Below are 9208 nucleotides of genomic sequence, written 5' to 3'. Positions count from 1 at the left end.
CTCTGAGGTGACAATGGAGGCGGATATGAAGGCTTAAGGTCCTTTAAATAGTTCACAAACACTGAAATTTAGGGTTTTCTCACTCAACACCTACTTGTCGAGTCGGGGTCCTACGAATCTTTGAGTAGACTCTAAAAATTTCGCGGCCATAATAGTCTTTACTCGGCGAGTTGGTGCTCCCCAACTCGTCGAGTTGCCCTGCCAAAAGAAATAAAATAATTAAATATCATACCTGGGAGTCAGGATGTTACAAGTCGGACCGAGAGGTGAGTTTCCCTCACTATACTTATGGGTCAAAGGCACCAAGGTCGGCCCATTGGATTATATATCTTGACTTGTTGTATGTTGTTATGCAGAGATATGTGGTTACTGGTTATGTGATTAGACTGGTAGATCTGTAGGACTACCTGTGTTTGCTATTATTTATTGATAAGTGTTATATATCGATATTTTTCGGTTTACTAGGTTGAGGCAGACCACCTGATAATGAAGGCCAAGATACCTATCGCGGTCCTGATAGACTGAAGGCCTGTGAAGCGGTCCAGTCACACCGAAGGCTCAGAGTGCGGCCTAGATAGGTTGAAGTCTCGGTGAGGCGGTCCGGTCAGGATGAAGGCTCTGTATGCATGCTGTTGTTGGTTATGTTATGAGGTGGTACTTTGGGGGAACTCAGTAAGCGTTGGCTTACAATTTTATTTTTGTTTCAGGTACTTCTGAGGACCGTGACATGGCGAAGGCGTGACCGTACACATCCTTGGTTTTATGTTGTTGGATATTAGGAGTCTCTGATTTTAAATAATGTTTTTGGGAAAAATGGTTATGTAAACACTTTTTTTAAGTAAATGAGTTGTTTTGAAAAGCTTTAACTCGTTGTGATTTTTGAGATGTTCGGTTCACATCTTATTTTTGGCAGAAGTTCCACGAGGAACTGGGTACGAGGTTGCATCTTAGCACTGCATATCATCTGCAGACTGATGGTCAGAGTGCACAGACCATTTAGACACTTGAGGACATGTTGAGGGCTTGTGTCATAGATTTTGGTGGGAGTTGGGACTCCTACCTTCCCTTAGTTGAGTTTTCTTACAGCAACAACTATCACTCCAGTATCGGTGTGCCACCTTTCGAGCTTCTTTATGGGAGAAAGTGTCGTATCCCAGTCTGTTAGGGAGAGATTGGACATATGGTATTAGGAAGGACTGAGGTAGTCCTTTAGACATCAGAGCTCATTCAGCAGATTAGACAGATCTTGCAGACAGCTCAGAGTCGACAGAAGAGTTATGCCGACAAGCTTCGATTTGAGTTGGAGTTTCAGGTCGGTGACATGGTTTTGCTGAAGGTATTACCCTAGAATGGTGTAATACGCTTGAGGAAAAAGGGAAAATTGGGGCCCCGATATATTAGACAATTTCGGGTGATTACCAGGGTTGGCAAGGTAGCTTATAGGTTGGATTTGCCTGAGGAGCTCAGTCAGATTCACAACACCTTCCATGTTTCGCAGCTGCGGAAGTGTGTGGCCAATGACTCAACGGTTATTCCTTTAGATGATGTTAAGGTTGATGATCGCCTCAATTACATTGAGAGACCGATGACGATTTTAGATCGGAAGACGAAGGCCTTGCGCAACAATGTGGTATCTTTGGTTAAGGTTCAGTGGCAGCATCAGAAGGGTACCGAATGGACATGGGAACCCGAGTCTGAGATGCAGGAGCATTACCCAGAGTTGTTCATAGCAGTAGACTTCGAGGACAAAGTCTAGTTCAAGTGAGAGAGAATTGTAACATCCCAACGATGAGGTATTTCCAAATTTAACCCTTAAGTATGAAGGTTTATGGTGTTTAGCCCTTGTGTATGAAAAAGCTTGCAAAATGGCCCATTGTAGCATTTTTGTAATTTCAGGCCGAAGGTTAGTACGTTGGGCGTACATGCGCGGGTCTAGTACGCAGGGCGTACATCGCATATGCAGGGCGTACGTGCGAAGGTTGCAAACCTTAAATTTTAGGGTTTGGAACCTATTTAAGCATCTTTATGGATTCCAACCTCATCTCTAATCAGCCTCCAACACCTCCTTTTAAATTTAGCAAACCCTAGCCACTTGTTTGAGCATTCTTGACCTTTGTGTGTGTTTTTGGTGGTCTTGAAGGAGAAAGAAGAAAGTAGAACCACCTTGGAAGCTTGAAGGAGCCTTAGATATGGGATCTTCACCTCTCTAGCAACCTCCAAGAGGTATGAAGTTTCAAACTTGGCTTGCATTTCATTAGATCTTGTTAATTCCTTCATTCATGAGCATTCTGTCCCAAGTCTTGACGTTTTTGGAGTATGGCATGCTTTAGTCCATTCTAGCTGTCCTTTCAGATATTTTGTGGGGCTTAGAAGCATAAAAACAGGGTTTTGGCTCTTAATCCTTCTCCATGCATGTGTTTGTTTGTCTTAATGGGTTAAGAGGATGGGGGGTTTTTAGCATTTAGTACTTATTGGCCATGCAAGACCATAAAGTTGGAAACTTTATGGTCAAGGATGATATTTGGGACTCGGATCTATAACTTGGTCGTAATAGCTTAAGTATTAAGCTCTTAACACGTTAAGGAGAGGTCCAACTGTAAATGCTAGGCGTACCATTTGGTACGCTATGCGTACACAGTTCAACCCCCCGACTCATCGGACAGTGAGTACGTCCCGCGTACATCCGAAGTACGCCCCACATATGAGGGTTGAGTTGACTCGGCTGGGTTGACTCGACTTATTTGTTGATTTTGATCGATTTTGACCAAGGGTATTTTGGGAAATTGCTATTAATCTAGAATGGTAAATGTTTTGATTATTAGGAGTCGGGTAGAGCCGGTTGTCGGAGCATAGATTCATTCAGACTGTATTCGGACCGAGAGGTGAGTTTCCCTCATTGTACTTATGGGTCGAAGGCACCAAGGCCGGCCCATTGGATTATATATCTTGACTTGTTGTATGCTGTTATGTGGAAATATGTGGTTACTGGTTATGTGATTAGACTTGTAGATTTGTAGGAGTACCTGTGTTTGCTGTTATTGATTGATAAGTGTTATATATTGATATGTTATGATTTACTGGGTTGAGAGGGACCAACTGATACTGAAGGCCAAGATACCTAGGGCGGTCCGGATAGACGGAAGGCCTACGAGGCGGTCCAGTCAGGCTAAAGGCTCAGAGCAGTCCAGATAGGCTGAAGGCCCGGTGAGGCGGTCCAGTCAGGCTGAAGGCTCTATATGCATGCTGTTGTCTGTTATGTTATGAGGTGGTACTTTGGGGGAACTCACTAAGCATTGGCTTACAATTTTAGTTTTGTTTCAGGTACTTCTAAGGATCGTGACAAGGCGAAGGCGTGACCGTATACATCCTTGGTTTTATGTTGTTGGATCTTAGGAGATTTTGATTTTAAATAATGCTTTTAGGAACAATGGTTATGTAAACACTTTTTGAGTAAATGAGATGCTTTGGAAAACTTAAATTCGTTGTGATTTTTGAGATGTTACAACATTGTTGGACTTAACTTAAGGTATTAATTGGTTAGGCATGGATTACTCAGGGGATTACTCGTGGACCATTAATTATTACGAAAATTATTTGAAAAAGAATAAATATAAGTTTAATCCTAAGAATATAAATATACAATAATGTTTTTCCTTATACAAAATATGCAACAATGTTTTTAAATAAGGTTGAATAATACTTAAAAATAAATATAAATACGTAATACATAAAAATATATAAAATACTTAAAAATACATGTAAAAACATAAAAAATACGTTTATACGTTTAAAATACATAAAAATACGTAAACATATACATATAAATACTTCAAAAATAAATAAATACGTTAAAAAATACATTTATACATTATATACAAATTTTGACGAAATCTGTAGAAAAGTCCTATTATTTTGAAAAAATTAATGATTTAGTCCCATATAAAAAAATGACTAAAGTGAATAAGTTAATCGGTTTCTTGGGCTTTTCTATTCAAAAAATTAAATAGTCGGGACTTTTCTGTTAAAAAAAATGTAAGACTTTATTAAAAGTTTTCCCCAAAATATTAATATTTTGCTGGAGATTTCCCTTAAATTAATTAATTTTTAAAAAAAATTGTATGACAAATGTGAAAATTCACACCATATATATGATAAAAATTTGAAGCAGTGTGAGAAATCCTAGGTGGCGCCTAGGTAGACCGTGACAAACTTGGCATCCCTTCCTCCTACTTAATATTCCACCGAATTGCCGAATCGAGCTTGGCATGCCGAGGTGTCAATCCGGTGTGTTCACTAGAGGCTATTGCCCAAGCCACTCGGGTTTAAGAAGGTAAAATTAAGTCAACCCTATAAGCTAGCGAGTGGTCGGGCTCCTCCTTGATGTTTCAGCCTCAATTCTTTGGAATCTCCAAACCCCAAAGACTCCATTACATCCCACGCATCAGACATCGCTTTCCTATATTTTTTACTGGCGGATATCTCTCCCACCTACTTCGCATAATCGCATCTTCCAAATCTTTATAAAAAACACTCCCAAATTCATTCTATCATTTCTTTAACCACGATCCCCCGTTTATCTCTCTAAATCTATCATGGGTTCCCAATCCAATGGGTCGTCGGCGAAGCCATTAAAGTTCTTGATCTATGGCAAAACCGGTTGGATCGGAGGTCTCTTGGGGAAGCTCTGTCAGTCTCAAGGTATCGATTATTCCTATGGTTCCGGCCGTCTCGAGTCACGCGACACCCTGATCGCCGATGTCAACACCGTCAATCCGACACATGTCTTCAACGCTGCCGGCGTCACCGGAAGACCCAATGTTGACTGGTGCGAATCGCACAAGGTGGAGACTATCCGTGCTAATGTCGTCGGAACCCTAACACTTGCTGACGTATGCCGTGAAAAAGGGTTGATTTTGATCAACTATGCGACTGGTTGTATATTTGAGTATGATTCAAAGCATCCTCTGGGGTCTGGTATCGGGTTTAAGGAAGAGGATAGTGCGAATTTCGTTGGATCCTTTTACTCCAAGACCAAAGCTATGGTAATGTCAATAAATTCTAATCAAATTTCATTGAAAGATTTCATTTTTATTAACTTTCGATGATTTCTGCATTGACCCGTGTGATGATTTGTTCTTATTATGATCTTTATGTGTGAATCTGTTCATCAAATGTGCTGGATCTGAGATATATTTTTGATCCAATGTATATGATTAAAATGTTTCCTGCAGGTGGAGGAATTGCTCAAGAACTACGAAAATGTATGCACATTGCGTGTTAGAATGCCGATTACTTCCGATTTAACCAATCCACGAAACTTCATCACAAAAATCACTCGTTATGAAAAAGTGGTAGATATTCCAAACTCCATGACTGTTCTTGATGAGCTTCTTCCAATCTCCATAGAAATGGCAAAGAGGAACCTCACTGGGATCTACAACTTCACAAACCCTGGTTGCATTAGCCATAACCAGATCTTGGAGATGTATCGTGATTACATTGATCCAAAGTTTACATGGAAGAATTTCAATCTTGAGGAACAAGCTAAAGTGATCATTGCTCCAAGAAGCAACAATGAGCTTGATGCCACCAAGTTGAAGACCGAGTTTCCTGAGCTTTTGTCAATTAAAGATTCACTTATAAAGTATGTGTTTGAGCCAAATCGTAAGACCCCTGTGAAAGCTTGATAGTTGCTTGAGGTTTGATGACTTTTTGCTTTGCCTATCATTCATAATTATTGTTTTATGATGAGTTTAGTTTCTTTGATGTCCTTTATGACGCAATATGGTGATATTTTCTGTACTTGTTGTGTTGTATTATTTGGATTGATTCGATTAAGAATAAATTGTGGTACTATTCGAGCTCCAGGTAATCACTACATCACTTAGAAGGCAAGCATATCCTAATTACTTTGTCGGCTATAAGGTTCAACGTGAAATAGGATTAAAAAGATTATAAGGTTCAAACTCCTCACTTACCCAAACATAAAACAAGCCCCATTTCCGTCATCCAATTTTATCTCTTCTCCATAGGGATATACACATGGGCCAAACTACTAAATACTTAAATTTTTTTCAAATGTGGCTTAGTTCATGTTCATGATTTTAATGTCACCGACTCACCGTCCATCGGTGGAATAAATACAATAGGGATTAAAACTATGATCCAATATCAAATTAAAAGGTGCGGAGAGCACATTTGTATATAAGACGAGTTTGTTCTCGGACACGACAAAATGTAGGGTCGAGGGGCAACGTCCTCTTGGGGTTTGGTGCAACACCCCAAAACCTTATAACGTTTCCAAGTTAGAATGTTGATGTGTAAAATCAAGTCTTATATTTTTTAATAGGCTTTTACCAATGTTAGAGGTTATTACACGCCTACGCAAGTGTACATAATCGATATAATATAGCTTTGGTAAGACTGGACGTCGAACTCTTGGGAAACGCATATAGTTCAGTTAAAAAACTTCAATTGTTAATTAAACTAAAAACAATAATTAAAATTGAGGGTATTTGTAGTTAACTCTAAAACAAGAAAACGGTTTGATTACTAAAATAAGAACAAGAAACAATCTTAAAACAAAGTAAAGTTGGAAAATTGGATTTATAAAAAGTTAATTAAAGAAATGCTTATACTTAGATTCGATTACTCCATTCTGGTTGATTTCTATGAAGTGGACTGGATAATAGTTTGTTATTTACCGATTCCTAATGTGGTTAGGTCTCTTGGTCCGATTTACTAACCATATGATCATAAGGACATGAGAATCAAATATCCTCCTACAATTTTCTCCTACTTATCTTCCTACCCATGTTAAATGGTGACAAGTGGATTAAAATATTATTAAGAAAAATTAAGTATGACACATGTCATCATTTGACATGGGTAAGAGGACGGTAGGAAGAAATTGTATGAGGATATTTAATTTCTCTAAGGACATTAATCAAATTGGTCATGTAACTAAATATACATATTATCAACCTATAACTTCGTATGATGCAAAAATTAATTTATTGATCTTAATGGTCGTGATAATCAAATAACTACACTGAATGGTTGTCACATGCAAATGTTCATAGACATTAAAGATAATTATTTTATAACCTAACCCTAGGATTTGGTCTCTCGCTAGTCATATTTTTCTAATGGTTATAAACAAAAATGATTCAAAAAAACATAATCAAAATGGTCATCAAAACTATGTTAACTCAATAATAGATTATAAAGATAGAAAATTTAACACATATGAATCCTTGATCAAACAAACATGATAAGATAAATAACTACAAAATATCCAAATCATAGAAATCAAACTATATCATTAGGGTTCATACACTCTAAGTGAAAACAAAAGTTTTTAGCCCATGATCAAGGATAAGGAACTCTAAGAAGTCACAGGCAATTTGTTAATCATGATTGATAAAGCAAACCGAATTATATTACTCTTAATTCTTCAAATCATTGTTCCAAATCTGTTCTCCAACCTTCAAATCACCTATCGACTGCTTCAGGTTGCTTAAAAGAGCATAGAAGTTGCACACCTCTTTGGGTCAAAGATAAGGCTCTATTTATACTTTTCATAATCAACCTAAAATGTGTTGTGTATATCTTATGTATATGTCACGTTCTTCAACACTCCGCAGTGAACTCTAATTCCTCAAAACATCGTGTTTTCCTTCTTGGACTCAACATTGCTTGATGCTTCTTTTGTTACAACAAATTCTTTTCACCTATAAAGTAAATTTCAAGCTATTAAGTACCATTTATCTTATTTTTAACCGAAACATAGCTCAAAATATTTTGATGTCCCATGAAATGCATATATAAAAATGCTAACATGAGAATAACCCATTTTGTGGAGGCTTTGTCTCTTAGATTGAAGGTCTAAGGTTCTAATTCGGATGTTGACGATTTATACTAACATGGTGATACTAACTTCTAACCACTAACCAATCGTTCATATATATATATATATATATATATATAACAACATCAAATGTCGTGGAAAACGTTTTTCCCTTAGAGCATTAGGTATGAGTTACGTTGTAACACCAAATTCATATGTCACCTCAACCATAACACCACCATAACACTAAGGGGAAATGATGTTCCCCATGTTATAACATGTTAAGAGGTAGAGAGAGAAAGAAAGAATAGGAAAACACCATATAAAATCCAGATTAAACATAAATGAAAATTAAACATAAATCCAAATCAAACATAACACTATCATTTCTTCATTATACCTAAAGCAACTAATTGCAATAATACAAGAAAATCAAGATTTCTGAACACTATCATTTCTTCATTATACCCAAAACAATTAAAAGCATCAACTCAAGAGCTTCATGATTCTTTCCACTATAAAAAAGTTACAACATGATTAAACTCCATGTATAACCTAAAACATATCTAAAAGATAAAAATTTTCTCTTCTTTTGTCAATTTTCACTTATTGTCCAAAATACCCTATCTGTGTAAACTACAATTTCTTTACTTCAATCCATAACAAAAACTCCCTAAGCTTGTGAGGTATGAAATCTTCTCTACTAATAGACACCACCTGTTCAAAATTTCATCAAACAAAACAACAAACAACAAAGCATATGACTTCATCAGCAAAACATTATCATATTTCAGAAAAAAGAACTAGCAAAATTTCTGTGTAGCAGGCTTGTGCAATGAATTCCAGATTCTTTTTTGGGTTGTTATATTGATCAAGAAAGCAACAAACATCCCATCATGGAATTCAATCTTTTGTGATGCAGTGACTTTAAACTGTACGGGTGTACCACTATCATCATCCTCTGTATTATTTACTAATAAAAAGCCCATATACTACTCACACTCTGTAAATCAGAAACACATCCGGGTTCTCCATTTGTTAAAATAAGCAGATCACCAGGTAAAGTCTGATAAGGCCAAACAACAAATAATGCATCAAATCACAAGAAAGATTCATGTCATGGAGATATGATTTAAAAAGATACCGGAGGTGAAGGCGGCACAAGTGAAGCAACCGGAGGCAGATGCGAAGTCGGCGGGGGCGGCGGCGACGACGTTGCCAACCGAATGGATGCAGACAGAATCAGAGGAGGAGGAGAAAGGGGTGGAAGAGAACCGGCGTCAATGAGGGAGCCGAAGGGCTTGGCTACCGGCGACGATGTCGGAGACGGCGTTGATGTCGGAGGCGGTGTTGTAGATC

The 9208-nt window shown here is 37.7% G+C and overlaps 1 protein-coding gene across 1 annotated transcript; it reads left to right on the top strand.

The window, feature by feature from the left end:
- Nucleotides 1-4403: 4403 nt before the first annotated feature.
- LOC145120864 (bifunctional dTDP-4-dehydrorhamnose 3,5-epimerase/dTDP-4-dehydrorhamnose reductase) lies at nucleotides 4404-5867 on the top strand. The gene is made up of 2 exons (XM_079056656.1): nucleotides 4404-5042; nucleotides 5232-5867. The coding sequence occupies exons 1-2, from the start codon at nucleotides 4593-4595 to the stop codon at nucleotides 5685-5687; spliced, it is 906 nt and encodes a 301-aa protein (XP_078912782.1). The 5' UTR covers nucleotides 4404-4592; the 3' UTR covers nucleotides 5688-5867.
- Nucleotides 5868-9208: the final 3341 nt, after the last annotated feature.

Source organism: Lactuca virosa, chromosome 6 (assembly GCF_052849685.1).
Source record: "Lactuca virosa cultivar CGN04683 chromosome 6, Lactuca_virosa_CGN04683_v6, whole genome shotgun sequence".
Lineage (NCBI taxonomy): Eukaryota > Viridiplantae > Streptophyta > Magnoliopsida > Asterales > Asteraceae > Lactuca > Lactuca virosa.
This window is presented reverse-complemented; position numbering and strand designations above follow the sequence as displayed.